The sequence below is a fragment of the Gossypium arboreum genome, chromosome 6, assembly GCF_025698485.1.
Source record: "Gossypium arboreum isolate Shixiya-1 chromosome 6, ASM2569848v2, whole genome shotgun sequence".
Classification (NCBI taxonomy): domain Eukaryota; kingdom Viridiplantae; phylum Streptophyta; class Magnoliopsida; order Malvales; family Malvaceae; genus Gossypium; species Gossypium arboreum.
This window is the reverse complement of record NC_069075.1, coordinates 6,395,317-6,422,722: the sequence shown is the minus strand read 5'-3', so window position 1 is coordinate 6,422,722 and position 27,406 is coordinate 6,395,317. Positions and strand designations below refer to the sequence as shown.

Below are 27,406 nucleotides of genomic sequence, written 5' to 3'. Positions count from 1 at the left end.
TTTGGCTCAAAAAGATTGCCAACACAAATAAGATGAGTTTTGGTTTATTCGAACTATGTTTCAAGTTGCAACTTTTGCCCTAATTAGAAATAAAAAATACTTCTAAAACTTGTATTAAAAATAAAAAAATAGTTTTCTCAATTAAGTAATGTCTAAGGTAAATATTATTATAGTGAGATCTTTTTTAAATTAACGACTATGGTTAAAAAATAGAAATAAGGACATTGTAATAATTTGATCAAACCATCTAAAAAGTTAGGAACTTGAGTTGGTACCTAAACCTTGTTAAATCAGGTACTAAATTAGTTACTTTTATTTAAAAATTAGTTTATTTATTTTATGTCAAAAGTAGTTAAACTGTTTAAAAGATAAACTTACATTTCTCAATGTAAATTTTACGTGACACGATCAACAAAGGATTGATGTTCTTCTCCTCCTTATTTACTTCGATCATTGATTTAAAAGACACCCACTATAATGAAATCTTTAAATAGATATCACTCAATGTTGTTTGAGTCAGACCATATCAGCCAATCAAATTAACTAGATCGATAATCAATCAAAGTACTAATCCGAAAAATAGCTTTAAATTAACTAGATCAAGAATTGATATTAACCGATTAAACCTACTCTAAACCAATTGAATCGGTGGAGCCGAATTTTTAAAATTTTAACATTGATGCGACACTCAATTGATATTATAAAGATGCCAAATTGATTCAGAATTTACACAGATATATATATATATATATACATGCAATCTTTGTTCCAACTGAAACAACTTCCGGTAGTTTTAATGGCAAGTCTAGTTTTAATGCACACTTCTCTCCTATTTTTATCCACTCTTTTTATTTGTGTTCATCTCTCAGACCAGTTTCAACCATTTCAATACAATGCTCTCAAGCAAATCCAGCAGTTCCTCAATTACCCATCGGTTCTTACCATCTTTGACAGCACTTGGGATTTCTGCAACGTCGAACCATCGCCATTTTTAACTATCGTTTGTTACGAAGACAATGTAACCCAGCTTCACATCACAGGCAACAATGGCGTTTTCCCACCATCGTTGCCCCAAAATTTCTCCATTGATGCTCTGTTTTCAAGCATTTCAAGTTTATCAAATCTCAAAGTCCTTTCTTTGGTTTCATTAGGTTTATGGGGTCCTTTACCTGCTACTATCGGTAAGCTTTCTTCCATGGAAATACTCAATTTAAGCTCCAATTACATCGATGGTTTTATCCCTTTGGAACTTTCATATTTGAACAATTTGCAGACACTTGTTCTTGATCATAACAAGTTCACTGGTCAAATCCCTCAGTGGGTTTCTTCTTTTAATGATTTAGCTGTTTTGAGTTTGAAAAATAATTCAATTTTTGGGTCACTTCCAAGCTCCATTTCAAGCTCTGAAAACCTTCGAGTTTTGGCTATTGCGGATAATCATTTATTTGGGGAAATACCCGGTCTTCAAAACTTGACAAATCTTCAAATACTTGATCTAAAAAACAATTATTTTGGCCCAAATTTCCCTGTTCTACATCACAAGGTCGTCACTGTTGATATCCGTAACAACAGTTTTAAATCCAGTGTTCCAAATGAATTAAACTCTTATTTTCAGCTTGAAAAGCTTGATATCTCCATTAATGGACTCATTGGACCTTTCCCTCCATCTTTATTTTCACTGCCTTCCATTAATTACATCGATATCTCCGGTAATAAACTCACCGGCAAGCTGTTTCAAAACATGTCTTGCAATGCACACCTTGTGTTTATTAATTTGTCTTCGAATCTTTTAACCGGCGAGCTGCCGGCGTGTCTGCAAGAAAAAGTCGAGGAAGGGGCTGTTTCTTATGACGGGAACTGTTTGTCCGGTGAAGAAGGAAATCAAAAGCCTTTGAGTTTCTGCCATAACGAAGCGTTGGCCGTCGAAGTTTCGCCTCAAAAGTTGCGGCATAAAGAACGTAAAGCCATGGCTGTGCTTGTATCGAGTTTAGTGGGAGGGATCGTTGGATTAGCTGTGATAGTTGGTTTGAGTTTATGGGTTTTTCAGAGAAGAAATAGAAGGGCGGCCATGAAAGGACCTTCAACAAGGTTGATAACTGAGAAGCTTTCAACAGTTAATACAGTGAAGCTATTATCTGATGCAAGTAAGATTCGCTCTCTCTCACTCTCTCTCTCTCTCTCTCCATTATTCAACCTCTAATCCTAAAAAAATCAATGTAAAATTAAAAATAATTTTATACATTTTCATAATTTTATATGATTAATATTTTAACATTTAATTATATATGTAAAATTTGATGTAAATTTAAATTTTTAATTATTTTATATAAAAATTCAACGATAAATATATATGAATATATAGAGTATTTTAGATTGATATGATAGAGATATCGGATCGATTCGAAAATTTATATGCATGACAAATATAATTATATTGATAAATTTAATGTTTGAATCGCTCAAATATTAATCATATAAATAGTTATGGAAATGTGTAAATAGGGAGGAAGCCTGAAATTTTTTCAGGGACGGTTAAAATTAAATTTTAATTTTTAATAGTCTATCTCTTTATAAACTTTAAAGGATTAAATTATTTTTATTATTTTTAGGGGGGCAAAGTGTAATTTTATTTGTACTTATTTAAAATTTTAAAATTTTTAAATGACCTAAATAGATAATTTTCCATTTTAGGGGATTAGGGCACCTCCCAACCCTCTAGATACACCACAGTATGTGAAACTATTTTAATTTTCATACTATGTAAATGGATCCCTCCTCATATATATATATACATGTATGAGATATATGATAGGTATCTATACTGTATATTAAGAATTTACAGAGTTGATATTACAAGTAAACTGGGTATAAACTCAATTGGATAATGACTAAAATAATTTTACTTTACAAAGTGAATTGTATTATTTTAAATGTATTTTATTATTTTTATAAAAAATAAGAAAAATATACGCAAATTATAGGATTTGAACCTAACTTTTATAGTAATTTAACATTTATACTTTATATAAATAAAAGAAAATTATACTAATATTGTTATTAATACTAATTATAAAGTTTTTAATTCAAAGTTAAGTTACATCAATACAAAGACAAAAGATAATAAAAAGTTTAAAATAATAATAAATTAAGGAATAATCTATATTAAAATAAAAATAAAATTTTTATTTTTAAATATCAATCAAATAATGCCACATCATTAATTTTAAAGAGATAAATATATTATTATTATTATACATTTTATTATATTTAATATCTTCTCTAATTCAATTTAACCTTAATTAAATGTGACAAAATGTAAAAAGAAAGTATAATAATTACATTTTGTGACAATATTTATTATAATAATCACGATTATATGTAAAATAAATATTTTATGTTTTAATTTTAGGCTCTATAACATCAATAGCCTTAAAATATGAAGTACCTTATTTACAAAATTTATTCTCTATAATAATTTTGTCTTAAATTTTAATAAATTCAGTTCTATCTTAAGTGAAATAAAAATAATAAATTTTAACCAAAATATTATTTTAATAAAATGTTTAAATTTTATATAAAAATATATTCGTATTTTATAAAATGAAAACAAATATATATTATAATTTTAAATTTAATGTTTTTAAAAAATATTCAAATATAATCTAAATCTTAGATGTTGTTATAAGTATCTCAAATGCTATTATAAGTGTATAACAACTACTTCTATATAATATTTATTTTTTGTCAAATAAATGAGACTGTGGTACAGAGAATTAACTATATATGTTACATTGATTTGGTACGAAGATCAAGTATATTGTATGCTTGACAAAAGAAAATCAAATATCATTTCAAAAATGAATACAAATATAAATATTTTAAGAAAAATAAAGAGTTCGAATAATGGTAAGATGTGACTAGGCCTGTTTATGGTATACACTCAGGTCTAGTGGCTTACCCAATATTTGAGAGAATTTAAGCAAAAATATTAAGCTCAAAATGAGTTTGGAAAAAATTAGGCCCGATCAAATACATTCAAAGCTTAAGTCCGATCCGCTTATTTTTCAAATTTGTCATGTTTTATATAATGTTGTTTTTATATATTATGTAATTTATAATATATAAAAGATTAAATCTATTGTAATATATGATACTAAACATTAAAAAATTAAGATGATTATATATTAAACTATAATAAATAAAAAAATAAAATATTAAAATAAAATAAAATAAATATATATTTTAAAAATAATATATGCAGTCAAAAATGAGTTTGGGTTAACCATTTCATAAATATAGATGGCTTTGGACAAAATGATAGGTCATATATTAGGTTGGACCGAACTTAGACAAACATAAAATATGTTCATATCATACTTAAACCCGACTCATGAACAATTCTAAATATTACTTTTGGTGATTTTTTTTTTTTTTTTTTTGGTATAAATTGCAGGGTATATATCAGAAACAATGAAGATGGGAGCAAACCTCCCTACATATCGTGCCTTTGCTTTGGAAGAACTAAAGGAGGCTACTAATAATTTCTCTCATCCATCCATCGTTGGTGAACCTTCACTTATTCAAGTATGTACCTTATACGAATATTTTTATTATATATATATTAATAAAAATTAATGAATCATGTCATTTTATTTATGTCCAAAATACGAATCTAATTGCTATCTAATTTTTCTTATATATTTTAATCGTTGGTTGCTGGTTAATTTTATATAAAGATTCTAATTTAGACTATTTTTGAAAAAATGAATATTTAATTTATAAATTACAATTAAGTAAATCTAATGACTAATTTTATTAATATTGAGAAGGGTCTTAAAGAATCATATCTTTATATTCATGTTGGACGAATTATTAGGCATGAATGCTTTAAGAAAATTAAATAGCCGGAATAACATAAGATTACAATCTATCGATGTTTACAACTATGTTACTCATATAAGGCGTAACCAGGGAGTTGTGCTTGTCACCTTAGTCCGGCCCTTGGGTGTAATTGTCAGACCCGGCGGGTTGGTGGGTGGTAGTCGTGAATATCATAACAATTTTTATAAAGTTTTTTCTTTATCATCGAACTAATCAAATTACTCATTCTCTGTTTAATTGTTATAAAATAAAATTTTTTAAAAAAGAAAAAAGGAGTTGATATTTCTATCTAAAATTCTTCTTTGGGTATAGCATGTGATTCACACTCAAGTATAAGTGTGATTTATAGACATGTAGTTGGTTAATTATACTGTAGTATTGTTATGTTCATATGATTCAGCAAAAATTAAGTTTGATGATTGAAGAACTTACATTATTTGTATTAAATAAAAATGACAGATTTACAGAGGAAAACTTGGAGATGGAACAGCAATTGTGATCAGAAGCATAAAGATGAGAAAAAAACACAGCCCCACCATGTTTACACAACACATAGGGATGATCTCAAGACTCAGACACAACCACTTGGTTAGTTGCATTGGTCACTGTTTCGAATGTTGCCCTGATGATTCAACCGTCGGCATCGTATATTTCGTGTTCGAATCCCTTCCAAATGGCACCTTGAGAAGCTCCATTTGTGGTAAATCCTATCCATTTCTATCATATGCACGTGTTGGGAACGAATACGTGTTTGAATGTGAATGTGAATGTGAATATAAGCTAATATAGTTAAATACAAATACGCGTCCAAGCAGGTGGAGGGGAAACGCTGAATTGGGCACAAAGAATAACAGCAGGAATAGGGGTAGCAAAGGGGATACAATTCCTGCATACTGGGATCATGCCAGGAGTTTTCTCAAATCATTTGAAGATTACTGATGTTTTGTTGGATCCCAATTTCCATGTCAAGATTTGCACTTATAATCTCCCTCTTTTAGCTCATCAAAATGCTGGATTTATGGTATGAAAACTAGTAATTTACAATCAACAACATTGAGCCACGAACTTAGTATTCTTTTTCTTATACTTTGGTCCTTAAACTTTTGGTTCACATTAGTTCTTAATTTTGACGGTTTTCTCTTCTTTTGGTCCCTATAATAACTTGACACTCGTGTCACATCATTATATAGACCAAAACTGAGAAAAGCTACTAGATTCCAAGATGAATGTGTACAGACAAAAAAAAAAAAAAAAAACTTGAAGGGCTACATTGAGAAAAATTACCAAGTTGAGGGACTAAATATTACTTTATCCCTATTATAATTGATAGATTTATTATAAACAAAAATAAGTTGTTTGAGTTAAATGCATATTAACTTTTTTTTTTTTTTTTTATCAATTTCAGGGTGGTGCTGCAGTTTCTTCTAATGGACTCAAATCAAACATTGGAGGAAGGTACACTTCTTAATTTCTAAATAACTTTATATATGATAATTACAATACCGATATACAAGTGTCTTAAAATTTATATAAAATATGATTATAACAAAATAAATATAAATTTTGGCACTAAAAATGCAGGGAAAAAGAGGTAGAGAAGGATGATATTTATGACTTTGGTGTAATATTGATGGAAATTCTGGTGGGAAGGCCAATCATGTCCCAAAATGATGTTATGGTTGTCAAAGATATTGTGAGTTATTTCTTTAATTTTTATGAATTTAGTAATATTAGACACAATATGATTATCCGATTTAAAAATAACAAAATAAATCATTAAAATATAATATAACATAAATACAAATACACAAAATTACAGATAACAAAATAAAAAACATGAACACGGGTTTAGGTTTTAAGGCAAAACTAAAAACTGTGTGCAGATACAAGTGAGCAATAAGATGGATGATACGGCTCGAAGAAGCATAGTGGATCCCACAATAATCAAAGAATGCTCAACTGAATCCTTGAAGACAGTGATGGACATATGCCTGAGATGCCTGTCCGATGACCCGACCGCTCGACCTTCCATTGAAGATGTCCTTTGGACCTTGCAATTTGCGGCTCAACTTCAGGATCCATGGCGACATGATTCTCACCACATCCATCGTCTATCTGACTCGAATCCGAATAACTTACAAGAACAAATTTCTCGTGGATAAACCTGCTGATGGCTTTTGGAATTTATAGTTTGCAGCCATCACTGATTTGTAAACTGCATATGAACAAGTTCAATACTGCTAATGATTGCATAAATGACTATTTCATGCATAAATGACTGCATAAGTCTACGCAAAGGATATCTTTAGTTTCAAGTTCAATACTGCTAATGACCAATGTATATGAACAAGTCAACACCAAATGAGATACTCCATCCATTCGTGGCCCAATGAAGTTGCTAAGAAAAATAGAATACCATTGAAAAAATCACAGGCATATATTTTTACTAAAGTAAAAGCTCGTATCATGATGCTGCCTTGGATCATAAATCACCATCTGAGACGTATCTGGACGAAGAACTTTAAGAGAAGCAGTTGAAACACCAGATGGCACTGATGTACTCTTAATCTGCACAAATGAAAACAAAATTTAGCCCAATGAGTATTAATAGTAACCTGGAACAAGAATAAAAAGAAGCGGTTTACCTGTCATTGCAGATCCATTAGAGAGCTGACGTATCCACTTTCTTACCAATGTTTTTAGCGAGCCACTGAAGAGAATACCAATGGAGCTCAAAAATTTGCAAATGCAATTTCAATGATTCAAACATAGAGGCACAGAAGCAATTTTACGAGTTATAGGTACAGTTTTCAAAGGAAAAAGAAATTACACATAAACAAGTCCCAATTCTTTTCATATCTATTGCTGAGACATAAGCAACAAGTTTGCGGTTATATGAAAGAACAATAAAGCATGTTCAAGCTTAAAGCATCTAAAAAGTAGATGTTAATCATGTTATCCGGACAGGTTTCAATAATCTGGGGCAAGAAAAGATCTTAATATTTCATTTTGACTGGAGGTTCCAAAGGCAGATATGCATCTGGTACAATCAGAAGCTCTAAAAGGAGCCAAATTATGCATCGGCCTTTGCAATGACATTTCAATGACCATAACAAACACCAAGGTTATGACTAAAATAAAAGAATAACATCCCTAGTTGCTGATACGTTCTAGAAAAAGTTGGAAATGGTACATGGTTATCTTGACATGGAAATTTCCAACCTCATTACATCAATGAACTTCAAAATTTCCCATCAGTCGTAAACATTTTAGGACACACTTCTCAAATACATCAGATCAACACTCACCTGCCACCCTCAAGATTTTGATAGAGATCTCTACAACTATCCATATCGTGGAGGATTAAGAAGAAGGCAAGACCAAGTACCAAATAAGGCTACACAGTTATAGCTCATTCTTCTGTGGACTTATTTGGCTAAGATACTTGCTAGAGGAACTTCATTCATCTTCTTAGGTTTACACCTACGCAATGTGTGTGTATGTGTGTATCTTTGTCCCCTTCTAAAATTTTCAATACTTCAAAACTGCCACCAAGCATAAACCCTTCATTCTTTTGGCTAGTAGAAGCCATAATGCTGCTTGCAAAAAGTGGCATAAACCAAAATCACCATTCGCAGACCAGGGTGGCACCAAACATACAACTAATAAGGTTTTCTTACTACTAGTAAATCCTACATCCATATTTCTACCTTCAAACCAAATTATATACTTCCCGAAAAGATACTTTCTAATCTTATTATTCACATTTAATGTGCGATAAAAATACTAAATAAAAAATTATCAACCAAAATGAAAACCAACCTTAGCTGATGTTTCTAAGATGCATTTCATAAAAATCATTCAATTTTTTACCGAACGACAATCCCCTTTTCTTCATTTCACTCAAAACAACCATAGCTTCCACTTCCCTTCCCAAACTCACCAATTTATTAGCCAAAACCCCAAAACTCTCTTGATCCAACATTGCATCCCTCCCTCCACATGCCTTCACAAACCTCACCGCCCCGTCATAATACCTAATACTCAACATCCCATTTATCAGGTGCGTATGCGTCGAATACATCACCGATTTTCCAGCATCCATCATACTCCTCAACAACACCAAACCCCCTTCCACCTTCCCCACCCTACACGCTCCCAATATTAGCGCGTCGTACGTCCGCATATCAGCACCCAACCCTTCCTCCTCTATCTTCTTCACCACCGCACTCGCCTCCCTCAACTTACTCTCGGAACAGTACGCAGTCAGTAAATAATTATACGCCGTCACGTCCGGTTTAACTCCGGCGACTCTCATTATATCCACCACCCGCCACGCCTCCTCCATCCTCTTCTTCTTCGACAACGCGTTCACGATCGGATGAAAGGTGGCGGCGTTCAACTCTCTTTTCTCCATCATCGTCTGAACCACGCGCAGCGAATCTTCGATTCTCTCGATCTTGCAGAGACGTGCTATAAGCAAATCGAAAGCCTGCTTGCGCGTGACGCCTTTGTCTAAACGAGACAACGTTTGGATCAAAGGGTCGAGGATAGAGAGAGAGGAATCCGTATTGGTGATGAAGCTGAAGGTTTTCATGGTGTTGAAGCACCCGTCTTTTATTCGCTTGTTGAGAAGGTAGCCTACTGTCGCCATATCTCCATTTCGGCCGGCTTTGTAAACCTGGTGGTCGTAGTAGGACGATGTGGGCTCGTCCGGAAATGGGTCGTCGAATGGACCGGGGTCAACATACTGAGCAGAGGAGGAGAAGCGCGTGAAGAAGAAACTGGATATAAATTGTGGGTTAGGGAATTTGGTGTTGAGTTTTCGGAGAATGGACATCAGAGAACAAGGTCGGAGAAATGGAGGGTTTTGGTGTTGGGGACTTAATCTAGGGTTTAAGGAGAAATTTGTAGTTGGCATAATCATAAATTTAGTCCTTAGTATTTATATTTTCTATTAATTTAACTCTTATTTTTTAATTAAATTTAATCATTAATTTTTATTAGAAAAGTCAAATTACTTTACTTAACCAAAATATTAATTAAAATATCAATTTTTTAAATGATATTAGTGTGACAAGTTTATGGGCACTTTAAGTTAATATGTCATTATTTATCTTATATGCTATATCAAGAAATAGTTTTTAAAATTATGAAAATATTTAAAAATAATGTTAGAGTTATATGACCCAAATTCTTGTTAAAGAAATAAGATATAGTGGCAAAATAAGAAGATCTGTGGGGAAAAAGATTGTAACCTGCTACAAATCCCCATTATTAAGTATAAAATTACTCTTTTATTTGACATTAATTGCATAAGTGGAATCCATATATAACTATTCTTTCTTCTATTTGACATTGGTTAAAATAAAGTTTTTGAACTTTTAAATAGATTTAATTTAAAATTTTAATATTTTAGTTCGTATTTCCATTTAAAAATTAATTTGATTTTTATTCTAAAGGTTGTTGATCGATATATCTCTTTTAAAAGCTTGAGGTTCAAATTTAGGTTAAAAAAAAATAAAGATCAAATTGACAATAAATATATACGTTAAAAAGGCTAATTTTATATTATACCTTTTCTAATTTTAATAATTTTTAAAAATAACTTTTAATATTCTGTTTTGAGTTGCTATTTATTTTGTAAATACATATTTTGGTTTTAATTGAAATTTAGTAATCATATTATGTGATATATAAATAATATAACAAGTCTCAATTTCTTATTTATTTTATCTATTTTTTATTAAATATGGATTTAAATATTTATTAATATCCCATGCACTTCCGTGCATTTTTATATAATATTTTTAATTAAAATATATTATAAAATTGTATAAAAATTCAAGATAAAACTTAAAATATAACTAATTTTAATAAATATTTTAAATATTAATGAAGTATAAAATATTGAATGAATTCAAGTAAGACCATATGTTAAAATAACTCACAATATTAAAAACATTTTAAAATAAATAATTGATAAACTTAAAATATAAAATGACCCTATATTTTAATATATTTTAAGTTTATATAATGACCTGTATATTAATTATATTTAATATATTAATAATTTAATAAATTAAAATATGATCCACACTCTTCACTTGAATATAAAAGCTCTTGAATCAAACATTATATATACTTAAAGGTGATGTATTGGCTATTGTTCCAGTTTGTGTGCAGGTACAAGTGATCAATAAGATGGATGATACAGCTCCAAGAAGCATAGTGGATCCTACAATTATCATAGAATGCTCAACTGAATCCTTGAAGACAGTGATGGACATATGCCTGAGATGCCTGTCCGATGACCGACCTGACCGCTAGTCCTTCCGTTGAAGATGTCCTTTGGACTTTGCAATTTGCAGCCCAACTTCAGGATCCATGGCGACATGATTCTCACCACATCGATCGTCTATACGGCTTATATATAATACAAGGAAACTAGCAAAATATGACCTTTAAATCTTTCATATTTTATTATTAAAAATAAATAAAAGGAATAATTTAAGCTCATCCAATCCAAATTATAAGAAACCATGTCCAAGACTGGAGAAAAAAACACAAACAATGAAGAGCTGCACTCAAATTACTCTCACAAATATGAATATGAATATATAAAAGAAATAATTTATACATAGAATTTGCGAAAGTGGCTAAGTGTATATAATACAAGTACAAAAAGATTTAACAAGTACTGCCAGAGAGATCCCCAGAAAGAGCACTTCCATAAGAAACTGAACCTGTTTGTGAAGCTGAACCCCCTCTTGCTTTCTGCATTTGCCTTATTCTGAATGCATCTCTTTGCAGTGGCTGGCTTTGTACTGTTGTACTTTCCTCCTCTTCTTGCCCTTGTAAAATATAAACACACACAGATTAGCCAAATCCTACCCCTCAAAATGGATGACAAGTTAAAAACACCTATCTTATCTAAACATACGGATGTAACACACTAATTAACAACACCTATGGTTAGATGCAATGGAGTCTTGTACAGTAACACACTGATTAACAACGGATCTTCAATACTAACGCTAATATGAGGATGTTCCCATAGCCGTATGTCACACGTTTAGTCCTTGGGGATATAAGCGGGTGCATTGCAATCCTACAAGACATGTTTTTTGGGGAAGAGGGTAATGGCCCTGTGACACGTACCCATTCCCCAAAAATGTACTAACAAAGGCACCCAACTAGACTTAACAAAACTGTGCACGTACATGTGCCACAGCACCTATGTTACTCGGACTCTGTTGTGTCTAACCTGAGTATATCCAAATTTTTCAAGATTTGGAGAGTCCATGGAAAATAATATCCCTATACCCAGGATTATGTCAGATATACACTGAATACCTCAAAAATTGAAGGGTTGGAGCAACATGAGAAAACACATGCTAATTAAATTCATTTCAATTACCATGACCAGTCACCCATTCCAATAAGAAATAAGAAAAAATGCAGTTGATCCTCAATAAAAAATGATATTCAGACCAGGAAAGTAATGGCAAGTAACTTACTCTCTTGATCCTTTCTTTTGCCGAGCTGTCTGTCCCGTGGCCTGAAAGATGAATTACTGGGAATGGGATGGGACTTGCTTGACCCAGAAAGATCACTTGTGCTAGGAGCAGGACCTGCAGTCCTTTGAGATGGAAGGCTCGTTGCTTTTTTTGTCTGGACAGTTGGATAGTCATTCTGCAAACAAATAGACAATACAATGTCTACATTTGGTGCCGGACCTGAAATCATTACCAAAAGAAATGAATAACCAGGTGACAGACGCAAATTGAGATAAGCAATTAAAATTTATCATGTACTTAATGATCTTACTACCACCCTATGTTACTCAGCTCGGGTGTGAATATCAAGATACGAATATGTGTCAAATATGGAAATATTCAGTTTTCTCTAAGTTTTTCTGTCTATTTGAAGAATCCTTTTAAGGATCATATCCCATACCGATGGCCAAACATGCATCCACACGGGTATCAAACAAGGATCACATCCCATACTCGTATCCTTATTTGACACTTGCCCCCAACCCAAGTAACATAGTTTTGTGTCTGCACATGTACATATACCATTTAATGTATTCTTGACAGAAACTATGATGAAAATTCACTTAAAATATTTTCCACCAAAATCCATCGTATAACTTTCTCAAAGAGGTTCTTTCATCGTCGGGCATGGGTGTTGAAAACATATACTTTAAGAAAAATGAAGACTCTGACAGGGGTATCGAAGATGGATACTTCAAGCAAAATGAAGGGTCGGATAAACATAGCTCTGTATATCCTCTCAGCTGCTATATTTTTTGGTTTTATTACCTTATTCTCTGAATTTTCTTCCTCAATGAAGTTCTTTTTTATTTTTTGATTCTAGCTTTGCCCCTATGGCATGAACCTTGTGATGAATTAAAAAATTAAAGAAATATAAAAAAAAGGTAAAATTGACAATGAATCATTATTCCGAAGTTATAAACTAGTTATTCTAATAGGATATTAAAATGCCAAGAGTGCAAAACAAATAATTTTCCAAGGATACCAGGTCAGAAGGGACTTAAAAAGGCCAACTAGACAGAGAAATTCAAGCAGATGCATCGCTGTATTTCATCATCGATATGTTGCATTTTGGATCATAATTCAAATTCAAATACAGATTATAGGTTAATATCAATCAGCGTTAGATATTACAGCATGCACAACTGCAGTAGGAGTTTGAAAGATTACCCTCGATAGAAGGCAAGCCAGCCAAAAATGCTGACAAAGAAGGTGGTGTTGCTTTCAGTACTTCATCAAATGCATTAGAGGATACACCGTCTACCATTGAAACTGTGGGATTGGACAATGGGTTTGAAGCAGCACCAACAACTGTAGCCATGGGATTCGACAAATTGGAAGCAGCGAGAATTGCAGCAGTGGTGTTTGATGGAACTGTAGTTCCTACATTAAAACAAGTTCAGTCAGTTAAGTATCTAGCATTTCAATATGATTCAACAAGCATACAATTTAATGTTATAAAAGGTAAAAGCATAATATTTGCCACTCAAGTCATGTCAATTGCCGGAAGGTAAATAAGCAGAACTGCTAAAAGCTAGTGACCTTTAAAGCCATTATCAAGCCCAAAAGAACAGCAAAATAAAATAATTCGTTGTACATATCAGATATTTTAAACACCCGACCCTAGCCTCTCTCAAAACCTTCCCTCTTCTATCTCGATGAGGAAATAACACAAAAAAGGGAATGGAAAAAGAAACACCGTAAAATCCTAACAGCTATAATTCCTTAAAAGTTACACAAAGGAGTATAACTGCACTGCATCACATGATCAACCAGCACCATTTCTATTGAAGTTAATATACTGAAAACAGAAATATAACTGCACTGCACCACACGATCACCCAGCATCATTTCTCTTGAAGTTAATACAAAACCGTTTTCAACAAAGTTATAAGCTAGTTAGGGGTCACCACTTCTAAAAGCATAATAGTAGCGTAGGAGATACATGTTTATGTTTGACCCGTTCTAAGCCAACACCCTTGACTTTGAAAATTGGAGAATCTCTATGGTTCCTTTCCTTTTTCAATGCCTGGCCCTTTGGCTAAGTTGAGCTTTTCTCTTTATCATTTACCATTCTAATACATTTTATATTTCTTTTCTCTTAATACTCATATTTGGTTTGCCATTTCAAAGATTCACGACAGTAGTTATACAAAGATGAATAGGCATATTCTTGGACATATATGACAGTTTTAAGTAAAACTGCTTTGATATTTATAGATCAATGATTTAGGCTTGATTTATAAATTACTCATGTGCATGCACATCTCATAATCCTTCGTATTCACCAGTGTGCATCAAGGATCATCTAATAAGATAAATCCCAGAATCAGCCATAGGACCTCACCCCAGAATGAAGAGCTCAATCAGACAAATAAACCCTATGGAGCATTTCAATTGCTCTCATTACCAGTATCACTTACATTAATAACAATGGTTTTAGTTAATTTCATTTCCAAGTCAAATTACATCAGAAGTTCACTAGAAAGAATCAGAAGAGCAAATTTTGTTAATCACATCAAAGCAGCACTTGAATATTCATACACAGATGACCACATAAGTCTCTAAAAAGGACTTCTTGAAAGCTTCTATTGCAATCTCGCTAATGACCAAAGCATATAGATAAGACCTTAATTAAAAAAAAAGACAACAACCTAAAATAGAAAAGGAAACTAAAAAACTATTGGAAACAATCACATGATTATTGAGGCAATGAGGTCTAATTTTTTCTACAGAATTATATGCCTATTTCATGCATAAATGACTGCATAAGTCTACACAAAGAATATCTTTAGTTTCAAGTTCAATACTGCCAATGACCAATGTATATGAACAAGTCAACACCATAATTAAACAAGATGACAAAATGAGATACTGCGTCCATTCATGGCCCAATGAAGTTGCCAAGAAAAATAGAATACCATTGAAAAAATCACATGACTATTGAGGCATATATTTTTATTCAAGTAAATGTTTGTACCATGGTGCTGCCTTGGATCATAAATCACCATCTGAGACGTATCTGGACGAAGGACTTTCAGAGAAGCAGTCGAAACACCTGATGGTGCAGATGTACTCTTATCTGCACAAATGAAAACAAAAATTAGCCCAATGAGTACTAATAGTAACCTGGAACAAGAAACAGTCTACCTGTCATTGCAGATCCATTAGAGAGAGCTGACTTATCCACTTTCTTACCAATGTTTTTAGAGAGCCACTGAAGAGAATATCAACGAGTTCAAAAATTAGCAAATGCAATTTCAATGATTTGAACATAGAGGCACAGAAGCAATTTTACGAGTTATAGCTACAGTTTTCAAAGGAAAAAGAAATTACACATAAACAAGTCCCAATTTTTTTCATATCTATTGCTGAGACATGAGCAACAAGTTTGCGGTTTTATGAAAGAACAATAAAGCATGTTCAAGCTTAAAGCATCTAAAAAGTAGATGTTAATCATGTTATCAAGACAGGTCTCAATAATCTGGGGTAAGAAAAGATCATAATATTTCATTTTGACTGGAGGTTCCAAAGGCAGATATGCATCCGGTACAATCAGAAGCTCTAAAAGGAGCCAAATTATGCATTGGCCTTTGCAATGACATTACAATGACCATAACAAACATCAAGGTTATGACTAAAATAAAAGAATAACATCCCTAGTTGCTGATAGGTTATAGAAAAAGTTTGAAATGGTACATGGTTATCTTGACATGGAAATTTCCAACCTCATTATATCAATGAACTTCAAAATTTCCCATCAGTCGTAAACATAGCATATTACTTTTATTTACGACATACTTCTCAAATACATCAGATCAACCAAAACAGTCATCAATTGTATAACACTCACCTGCCATCCTCAAGATTTTGATAGAGATCTCTACAACTATCTGTATCATGGAGGATTAAGAAGAAGGCCCTTGTTGCAAGACCAAGTACCAAATAAGACTACACAGCTATAGCTCATTCTTCTGTGGACTTATTTGGCTAAGATACTTGCTAGAGGAACTTCATTCTTCTTCTTAGGTGTGCACCTACACGATGTGTTTGTATGTGTGTATCTTTGTCCCCTTCTAAAATTTTCAATACTACTCTAATCTGCTACCAAGCATAAAGCTGCCATTCTTTTGGCTAGTAGCTTCAACATAGATGCCAAAATGCTCTTGCCAAAACAGGCATAAACCAAAATCAGGTAATCATCAAAATCCCCACCTAAAGAGCAAACCACCATTCACAGACCAGGGCGGCACCAAACACGGTTTTCTTACTACTATTAATCCTACATCCAATTTTTAAGAAGTCTTACTTACTAACAAATATTTCTACCTTCTTGCACATAAATAATAATAGTTATTAGTCCTAAGCCAATGTTTAATAAATGTCCTAGTCTTACCCTCCTCCATTCATAATCGTAAGTTGTACTGCTTAACTATCCTCTCTATTACCAAAAATTACTACTCTCAATGTGTATCACCAAACATAGTTCCTGTTCTAACTAATAGTCTGCATTATGTCACAAGTTTTCCCCCTCAAGATTTATAAGATTAACCCAGTTAAATATGCAAACCAACAACCTTAGAAATTTTCTTTCTCATGCAACTGATTTCTCTTTTCCATTTTCTGATTGAAATGTTCCATTTATGAGAAGTGTGAAATCGAAAGAAAGAGAAGAAAGAGGGGCTGCTGCTGGTTACTGTTTTGGCTGTAACAGCCATGAAAAAGACAGTGAGAAGAGAAGAAAAAATGAAGAGGAAAAGAGAAAATTATGTTCTGAAGATATTCCTTGTGTATATACACTCCATTACACAACCTATTTATACTAATAATCAGATATACTAAGAAGGAAAGTCAAAGATTACACATTACACAACCTATTTATACTAATAATCAGATATACAAAGGAAAGTCAAAGATTATACATCCTAATGTTGTGCTAGTCAATCCCCAGAATCATGATACCTTAAAATCTTAAGACTACTATCACAACAAGAAGCATATTTCCGTCAAACAATTTATAGCCAGACAAACTAAACATGCAAAAACTAAAAGGGAATGACGTAAAAGCATCACTGAGAACTTCAATAATGTTTCAACTTCACAAGTACACATGAATATTTACACATAGATCAAACAAATGATGAAGGATGCAACCTAGAATGAATCCATCTAAAATGACAATGGTATATCCTGATAGGAGAAACCTCTTGTCTGGACAAGTGATCAAGATCCTTGGAGGAACAGGGCCAGAGATCCTTGAAACTGTAGCGTGATATAAGATCTAGTAGAGAAGTCTCCAGTGCAGAAGCACCCTCTTCACTTGTTCCAGAAAGAGCTTCTTTCCGCCTTTGTTCAACCTACATGGATAAAACAATAGTTACGGCTCTTCTTAAAAGAAGGGGGGGAACAACTCCCAAAGATGATGATTGAGGGTTGACATCTAAAACATAATTGAAGATATTGTTCAGCAAAGCAGATCTAGACCAGATTCAAAATAATATCAAGAACTCCTCCATGCATAAAGAAACAAGGATCTAAGAAATCTTCAACAGCTTCGAAAACACACTGGAAATATATTAAAGTACCGAGTATGACCCAACAGATATTCTCTACCTTCAACATGCTAGCTAGATCGCCATAAGTTTTCTCGAACTGGGTGAATCGTTTCCAGACCTGCAAATGAGGGAAATTTCAAAAATTAGATGCTATAATGTTAACAAAATATAACCAAAACTCACTGTTTTACAAACAAAATATAAACTAGTCATTTCAAAAGATACACTTTTTGAAAATAAGAAAACATTGCATTTTCAAATAGTAACTATTTTTCAGGTCTTCTATCATAAGCTTGTAAAGGTGTATTGTCAAGGATGTGAATGAGAAGATTAATTAAGATGATGCCACCTTCTGCTGGTTCTAACTGCTCAGAAGTCAGTAAGATTCTCTTCAAAGTGCAAAACAGTAAAACCAAGGATGTGGACACTTCCCTTACAGTCGGATATCTATTTCCATTTTCATGTTGAGGGTTGATAATATTTTGGACAAGGGCCATTAGCAATGACTTCTAGAAAATTTTATAATAAATCAGAAAAGGGATCTGTTCTCGCATTCACATCCTTAGTGGTAGCTGTAGATATTGACACTGATTAACCATATACAAACTTAATTCAAGTAAACTACTCAGAAAATTTTATGCTTCTCTAATCCTTGTCATACTATATACAAACTTAATACAACTTCTCCAAGAGAAAAAAAACAGTTTATTAATTAACTAACTAACTAACTAAAAAAAAAATGGAAACAGTTTATTAATTTCAATATAGTACCTCAATAGATTCTTCTTGTGGTAGTGAGCTTAAGGCTCGCTCAAATAATGCCCGGATGTTTCTGTCATCATTCAAACAAGACAAAAAATCTGCGTATCTGCACATATCAGAATATAACAGTGTCTTTATCCATATTGTACAACATTAATTGCAATGAAAGCAATGAATCATTTAGCAGATTATATGCACACTTAAGAACAAGTTGATCACATCCAAAGAACACTTGAGGCACAGAAGTTTACATTTACTTAATATTTAAAATAATAACTGCAAACTACATAACAGATCAACAGGGCCTTCAGCACTCAAGCCACATGCAGGGAACTCGCACGAGCTGTTCTTAATCTAATATCTTGTTCTTCCCAACAATTTCTCTTTCAAAACTAAAAACCTGATTTCACTAACGTTATAGGACTAAGAAAACTTGAATTGAGAACTCTAAAACAATGGTTCATGTAATTACTCTTCTGACTTAGATGATTTGCATGGGATTAATCTAAATAGTCTAAGTTTTCATAAAACAAATGACTGAATATGTCAAGTTCCCTCTAAGCAGTAACTAGAAAACCAAGAATTTTAAATGATCTAGATTGAGAGTAAAATTATTGTTTAATTAGCCATTGAGGCAACAAGGGTAAGTATAATAAAGGGAAAGGAGTTAACACCTTGACTTATCTCAAAATTTACTGGCATGATATTTTGAACTTTTACTTTCAAGTTGGAGACCTAATATATATAATGCTTTTACTACCAGTTTTCATTTTCAAGAAAAACATCAAAGAGAACAAATTCCTACAAAACTATCCAACGAGGTAACAACTAATATGCTAATAAAAATAACGAAAAAACAAACATACTCTAGAATATATACAGGCTCATGCATAAATTGTTTCAACCCTGCTTCAAAAACATTGTGAGCAACCTGCATAAAGGATGGTAACAGCAAAAGTTATGGCGAGGTTTTTTCTTTTAATAAATTATTCACATGGCAATTTTTTTGTTGGAAAATAATTAATTGTTTCGATCATGTAATAACATTAAACCTCCACAAACCGGGGGAGAAGAAACAAGAAAATGAATGGTTCTTATAATAATCATCTTAAGTAGCACTGTTTCCTTTATTCCTTTCACTTCCCCACATACAAGCTATCATAATCTTTTCTTTCTTTCTTTTTTTTTTGAGAAAATGAAACAAATAGCACCTTTGGGTCCTTGTCAAGACAAAAGGCCATCAATGCATAAGCAACATAAACATGGTATGTGCAACTAGGTGATTTGCGAGCATCTAAGAAGTACTTGCGAGCTGCTTCAACACCTTCATTCCTTCTTAGAAAGCGAATAAACTGCAGCAAGAAACTATGAAACAGTCACTAAAATAAATAAGAAAATAGTGCTATGACATAACTTCTTATAGGCCATTTAAGGACAGACAAAAATTGGAGAGATAACCTTAGTTTAGAGAAAATAACCTTAATTTTAATCATATAAGAAAACCATGTGCGCACTTGATAACAAGGAGGCAATTTAAGCTGTCTTAACTCCTTGCAATGTATTGATAAAACTACTATATTTAACAACCTATAACTTCCTTACTTGTATATGCGCCAGCGCCGTGGTCTCAGCAGCATCCCCCAAAAGGCTTTCATATAGTTTCTTTGCAGACTGCATCAAAGGGGAAGCAAATCAAAAAGGCAAAGAGCCAATAGTTAAACAACTTTAAGTGGAAAGATTGAACAATTTACATACTTGAAGCGATCCACGGGATTCCTCTAGTTCTGCATATGCATACTTCAGCATTTCTGACTCTGATAAACCAGAAACCAGATGGAAAGTTATAGAAGAAGAAAGGTGCAACAGGGCTACACCGTGGCAGAGGCTAGATACATATGAGAATATGTTACTAGAAATATTCTGAACAACTTTCTTGCCAAAGAGAAAAGAACCAATTACCAGGAAGAGCCTTCAAGGCTCGCTGAAATACCTTGACTGCAGCATCCATGGAGCCACTTTTAGCTTGCCATGTAGCATAGTCATACCATATATCAGGATAGTGGTATAAATACATCAGACACTGGGTACATGAGAATGCAGCAAATAACATTAATAGAGACAAAGAATGAGGAAAAGAAATAAATGCAGCAAGAAAATAATAAATAAAAGGGTCACTACAAACAAACAAAATTCAATGGTCCCCTAGAGGATACAAGTACTAACAGTTTTTTCTTTGAAAGAAAGTACTATCAAAATTAAGAAGTGAAACTTGTAGAACTCTTTGTCACCATATAGTTTAAAGGTTAGTAACATTTGAGAATATTTCAATCCTTTTTTCACCTACTCATACAAGAAACTGGTACCCTTATTCATTACACTCAATATTGTCAAGGCACACACCAAGGCGTGCCTAAATGCTGCACTTTGACCATAAACAACATAAGTATCTTAGACCCTTTTTAGTGAGGGCCTGAGGCGCATTTGATCAGGCACGCACCTGACCCACCAAAGTGAACTTTTTTTCCAAGACTATAGGTGCAAAAAAAGTAAATGAAATTCACTTTTCTTTTATTTTCATAGTTATTAATTAACTTTACCTCTAAGAATTAAAAGAGGGACGTATCACACTCTATACTTCTCACAAGGAAAGGGTGCATGTTGAGCAAAAAAGGAAAATTTTGCATGTTTAGTAGGATAAAAGTGTATCGCCCTTTAATTTATTGACAGAATTGTATTCCTATGCTTATCACACATATATACACACAAACAACAACTTGCATGTTAATTTGCCCACTCTTAACATATCATCTAATGTAGTCAAGGCATGCGGCTACACCAAGGCACAATGCACTTAAGAAGAGCATCTTGCACCTTTTAGGGTGAAGTACCTTTTTATTCTACAAGAAACAGTTATGCTTAAATGGATAAAGTATTTGAGCCCATTTTCATTATTTTCTTTTTCTTCTTTGATTAAACATAAATTTGCTCTTTATTAGTAGCTTCAGATTTTGCTTTGTAGAAACTTTCTTGAATGCAAAAAGTATTCAGAAAATTGCACAATAAGCAACTGCAAACAAAAGCTAGGAAATAAGTGTAGGATTGACTCCCTAGATTTCCACATAAGCTTAAATGCATTAATGCTGAAGATGCTATCTAGAAAAAGATATCAAGTTTAGAGACAAGTGGGTGCAAATAGTATTACATACATAATAGCCAAAAGTAGATATATCAATCATTAAATGAAATACTGAGTATTAAGCTACCTGTTCATACGAGAATATAATTCGCTTATTGGAGGCACTGTCTATCCTTTGTGGATTTCCTCTGCAACAAAGTTGAATTCAAGAGGTTAAGGATGTAAATAATAGTATTCAAGAGTGTAGGAACAGATGCACTTTTATCCGACCATAACATAAATCTTCAGCTATTTATACATTTAAAATATATATACAAAAATTGCTGTGTAAATTTATTTTATTACAGGCACATCAGAGAAGTGGAAACGTTGTTGCAAACCACCAGAAAATAATAATTTGTAAATACTAAAATGATACACATATAGAAGCAATCAGCAAATATTTTCTTTGCTCTTGTACATGTTTCACCTTCTGACAAGAGATATTGATGGCAGTCCATGCAACTGCTCAACTTATTCCAGTTCATATGATATTTATACTCATTAGAACCAAAAATGTCAATATCCAAAAACAATGAAATAAAAAGTAAGAAACCATTTCTTGTGCCATAATTCAAGAGATCATATTTTCTTAATTAAAAAATAGTAAATTCCTAGAGTGGTAGTGCCCAGATCGATGAACCTTCTACCATGTCTGAAATTTAAATCATAAAAAGGGGGGCGGGGAAGAAATGCTGTGCGTCTTACTTCTCAAAAGCTAAAAGCCTCTTCCATGCAACCCATTGCATCTGATCCTGTAATAGATAACAATGAAATATTAGAAAAGGAAACCAGAAATCAAGATAGTAACATCTTCGATGAAAAAAGGAGTATTCAAATATTAAACATATGCAGCTGTCGTCAGCTTCCTATCATATAATCCACCACAGAACAATCAGCAGAGACATTGCAACCTTGTAAAGACTTTTGCTATTTGCATATAAACCTAATCACATTTGCATCATAGTTTAAAACTTCTCAAAGCCTATTTTGGCACTTGTCTTTCTAATCCATGAACAATGCCAGTTACTAATGCAAGGTTTCATGCTGTTAAGTGCAACAAAGAATCTTAAAACAAGGTAGAAAAGGAAGATAAAATGCTGAAGCCTTTAATTTAGCACATGTCCATGGACGAGGAATTTTCTGAAACTTGCATACTTCTACTAATTGAACAATACTAAATTTATGTTTGTAGGTAGCAGGTAGATCCCATTTTTACCAAGCTTTAGTTCAATTTTAGAAGTCTGCTGAATACTTAAGCTGACATTACATAAATTTTGATGTTAATCTGGTCTTAATTTGTTCTGCAATAGACAGTAAATCATATACTATTTAAACAGAGTCCACCATCATACTAGGAGTTCAAAATTTAGAAACTATACAACAAGATATAGATTACGTGAAGCAATCAACTCCGGATATTCAAGGAGCTTTAGCTCTTAAACCTAGAATTTATATTTTCTTCTGTTTCTTCATTCATTTCAGTAGTTCAGAAACATAAATTCAGATCATTAACCACCTTTTTTTGCTAATCAAGAACAATTCAGTAGTTCAGAAACATAAATTCAGATCATTAACCACCTTTTTTTGCTAATCAAGAACAATAGAAATAATTGTTGCTACTCAAGAACAATAGCAATAATTAAGAGTTTCTTTTCTTTTCTTTTCTTTTCTCATCTTTTAAGTTTCATGTAAGACAGACTAAGAGAGTACTATGTTGGATTAATATTTCCACACGACACTAAACCAAAATCACAAGATGCAATCAAGAAGCCACTTAACCAGAAAATTTCCAAGAAATACCATTTTTTAACTAATACAATATCTCATCACAGTCATAATTTTCTCATCTTGCTCTACCTTTCACAATTCTTGCGCTGCAACAGAAACACTAGTGTTTCACAGCAATTCCATAATACGATAACGGTTACCCCTATATAACCAATCCAAATTTAAGTGCATGCACTAGACACTTAACTTCAATGAGCCAAAGGAAAAAATGAAAATCAAAAATAAAAGGCTGAAATTGGCAAGAAAATACCTTGCAGGAGTCGGTGGGTGGTATTGCAAGCATATTCCAATCAATTTCATCGACATATTTCTTCAGTTCCCTGTATACAGCCCTCGCACTGTTATATTTTGGTTGATACTCAGATAGAAGTCCTTTGGCCTGCCCAATAAGATAATAAGTACAGCATTCTATAAATTTACATGGAATGCCTGCACCAGAGCAAAACTAGAAACTACCCAACCAAAAAAGTAATCACCATGATGCAAAACCTTACCAGCTGACGGCTAACAGAATTTTCGAAATTCTCATAATCCCTCCATAGCTGTTCAATGTGATGTGTCGGAGTAACAACAGCTTTCTGGTAAGCTTTTCGCACTGCAGTCATTCGCTGTGTTTCTTCCTGAGTGTTGGCAGCCTGCAAACCATCACTTTCTAAGGAAAAAATAGCATATACATGCATAAAAGGTTAATGGAACTTTACACTAATGGAAAATCTAGGCAAAAAACTTCACCAACCGGCATTGATTTTAAAAAAGCAATGTACTCCATCCATACGGGTCCAGATGCTATGTCAGCTCCTGATAACATACACATCAGAAAAAGGGAAAATTAGTTTTCTGAATAGGGTATAAAGACTGCTGTATTGATCATTCCAGCATAGAAACAGGCGCAAACACACAAATACATATACATACACATATATAAATCCTTTCCATTTTTACTTCTAAAATGCCTGAACCAAAACAAAAGCAATATGTACTGCAAAAGAGAAAAGCCAAAAAGATTTTAAAGTTCAAGAGAAAACAAACCAACATAGCTAAGCATAAAATCAAAAGCCTTTCTAGTCTCTTCCTGACCCTCTACACCTTTCCTGTCATTGACCTTCCTGATGAATCGAATATAGCAGCGCCTACAAAACCAATAGGAACATGATGAAATAAGTTCTCACATCAAGTAAGCATTATTTCTATCCAGTTAACTCCACAGCACAAAACACTACAGAAGACATATTAATGTTGACACTCAACCTTAACATAATGAAATTCTCATTCCTTCAGGAAAAATACACGACAAGAGGTATCCATTCATTTTGCTAATTCTGGTTCAAGATCTCTGAAATGAATGTTAAAAAATGACAAGAGGTATCCGCTCATTTTGCTAATTCTGGTCCAAGATCTCTGAAATGAATGTTAAAACAATGTGTGTGTGTGTGAGAGAGAGAAGCCTAAGAATGTACTCGTTTGCTTATAATGTCATCAAAACAAATTAACAACAAAACAGGCTGATTAATCGCACACATAATTGGCAATATACACATAGATGCAATAAGTATGGTAGCTGCTTGTTCAGAAGAACAACTCAGTGGGTTTTGTCAAACCAAACAGTAGTACTGTTATGTTCGGTTGCTTTTTATTCCATGCTTAGGGTTCAAAACTCTTCTATTTCCCAAAGTAATAGCCTTCCAAGCTCCATTTAAAAAGAAAATTAAAGAAGAGAGAACACAATGATTTCCTATGGCAGCAAACCTGATGGTTTGAAAACATTATTCAGAATAGTAGTAGAAACATGTAACCAAACCTCCAAGAAGTTAATTTTCAGAATGCACCATTCAAAGGTGTTCCTTCTAACTTTAGGGTTTAAGGAATTGCCATATAATCTAAAAGGGCTAAAATATTTATTACCTAAACTTATGTTACCCGGAGTTGGGGGTAAGCGTCAACAGCAAGAGTTTCACACAGGTAATATTTTTCTTTTTATAATTTTTTTCATATACTTAAAGGATTATACCCCATACCAATATCCAGAACTCCAAATATTTTTCAAACATAGGTGTCAAACATGGGTACTTTAAGGAAAATAAAGAGTACAGGTAATATAGACCAAAACTATCTATCTTACCTATCTTAACTGGTCTATATTACTTAATTTTTGGTTCCCATAGCAGACTACAAAATCTGCATTCGGAAAAGAATAAAAACTAATTCCAGAATTCAAAAAAATTAACAACGTAAATTTAAGGAGCAATTACTTTAGAATTTGTGTTTCCATAGTAATTGTTTCTTCAATTTTTTTTAACAATATAAAAAAGTGCTTAGTAAAATAAATAAAAGGAACAGTAAAGGACCAAACGGGGCCTTAAATTTTTGGTTTTTTTATATTTCATGAAAGAAACAGTGTTAGAAAGCATTTACCAGAGAGGAACATGAAGACAATTCAACAAACAACGACTAAAGATCTGTTTGGTAGCATCGTCGTTATTTACTCCCATCTGTGCTTCCACATATTGCCTCCAATATTTTGCCTGAAATTTTCACTTTCAAAACTAAATAAAAACCAACTCAATTTGAACTTTAAAGTAAAATAAAAAGTAACAAAATGAAGAAATTTACAGCAGTGGGAAAGATGGTCAAGAGTTGCTCATAAATTGGTGCCGCTTGTGTAATTGGCAAATGCTATAACAAATAAAATAAAAAATAATAAACAACAAGAAAGGAGAAAAAAAAAGAGCTGGAGAGATGTAAATTAAATGAAAAAGAAAATGGCGGACCAATGCACTGTTTGCGAGAATTTCAGCAGACTCGACGTTGTACTTATCAACGGCAGCCATGGAAGTGGGATTGTGATTGGAAGCTTGGGTTTAAGTTTTTTTCTGTTTTTTTTTTAATTTACGAGCAAGAAAATATATGTATAAAATTATAAAATCTTCTTCTTCATACTTAACGGATTCAATTATTTGCAACTCGGAACTGATTAAGGAACACGAGCTGTAAGGGTTTTAAAAAAAAATCAACAACAAATACAATTTAAAAACATTAAAAACCCCAACTTTGAGAAGAAAACAGTTATTAAAATCACAGCCGATTCCAAAAATCAATTTTAACAAGTGGTTTTACGACTGCAAGATCTAGATTTTCAAACAATTAAAAGGAAAAAAATAATTTAATATTTGACAAAAAACTAAACCAGAAAAAAGAAAGAAGACGAAGAGACTAGGGAAGTAAAAGAAAAAAGAATCATAAAAGACGCCGGCCGATGGCGACGGCAGACGGTGGCGTACGTCGGCGAAATATGGGGAAAGGAATGGCGGGAAGGAAACTAGAGAATAAATTGGGGATTAGGGGTTTTCTTCCAGCAATTTATAGTACCCCCAAAACGCTGCGTTTTGAGTTAAAGAGAGGGAAAATGATAAGGATAGATAAGGGTTAGCCCACTTGGATCTTGGCCCATCCTTAGTCCACTTGGAGGAGAACACAACAAATTTAAGAATACCAAAGGTGAAATTTTACTATTAGTATTGTACTTTAAGTAAATTGTATATTTAGTCCCTGTACTTTAATGCACTTTTTAAATTTTGAAATTTCAATTATGACCCAAAAGGTAAAAGTTAAATCTGCTTGGTTAAATTTAAAAATACATGTTAACCTAACTTTCTTAGTAAAATTTATTGAATTTATTATATGCA

The 27,406-nt window shown here is 32.8% G+C and overlaps 3 protein-coding genes across 3 annotated transcripts; 1 reads left to right on the top strand and 2 right to left on the bottom strand.

Annotated features, from left to right (window-relative positions):
• The first annotated feature begins 710 nt into the window (after positions 1-710).
• LOC108486071 (probable inactive leucine-rich repeat receptor-like protein kinase At3g03770) lies at positions 711-7,156 on the top strand. Its single transcript, XM_017789884.2, has 7 exons — positions 711-2,144; positions 4,454-4,584; positions 5,341-5,581; positions 5,697-5,902; positions 6,287-6,336; positions 6,463-6,574; positions 6,765-7,156. Exons 1-7 carry the CDS (start codon positions 755-757, stop codon positions 7,041-7,043), a joined length of 2,409 nt encoding a protein of 802 aa, XP_017645373.2. The 5' UTR covers positions 711-754; the 3' UTR covers positions 7,044-7,156.
• Positions 6,635-9,800, bottom strand: LOC108486073 (pentatricopeptide repeat-containing protein At2g40240, mitochondrial-like). Its single transcript, XM_017789889.2, has 3 exons — positions 8,704-9,800; positions 7,527-7,591; positions 6,635-7,449 (listed from the first exon to the last, which is right to left on the bottom strand). Exon 1 carries the CDS (start codon positions 9,719-9,721, stop codon positions 8,705-8,707), a length of 1,017 nt encoding a protein of 338 aa, XP_017645378.1. The 5' UTR covers positions 9,722-9,800; the 3' UTR covers positions 6,635-7,449; positions 7,527-7,591; position 8,704.
• A 1,673-nt stretch (positions 9,801-11,473) lies between these two features.
• On the bottom strand, positions 11,474-27,079 carry LOC108486072 (cleavage stimulation factor subunit 77). The gene is made up of 22 exons (XM_017789885.2): positions 26,492-27,079; positions 26,334-26,396; positions 26,136-26,245; positions 24,753-24,853; positions 24,460-24,521; positions 24,218-24,358; positions 23,974-24,102; positions 22,641-22,687; positions 22,021-22,081; positions 20,717-20,837; positions 20,513-20,571; positions 20,360-20,428; positions 19,969-20,109; positions 19,624-19,688; positions 18,767-18,863; positions 18,054-18,113; positions 17,645-17,797; positions 15,591-15,657; positions 15,421-15,522; positions 13,611-13,823; positions 12,402-12,620; positions 11,474-11,735 (listed from the first exon to the last, which is right to left on the bottom strand). The coding sequence occupies exons 1-22, from the start codon at positions 26,549-26,551 to the stop codon at positions 11,572-11,574; spliced, it is 2,304 nt and encodes a 767-aa protein (XP_017645374.1). The 5' UTR covers positions 26,552-27,079; the 3' UTR covers positions 11,474-11,571.
• Positions 27,080-27,406: the final 327 nt, after the last annotated feature.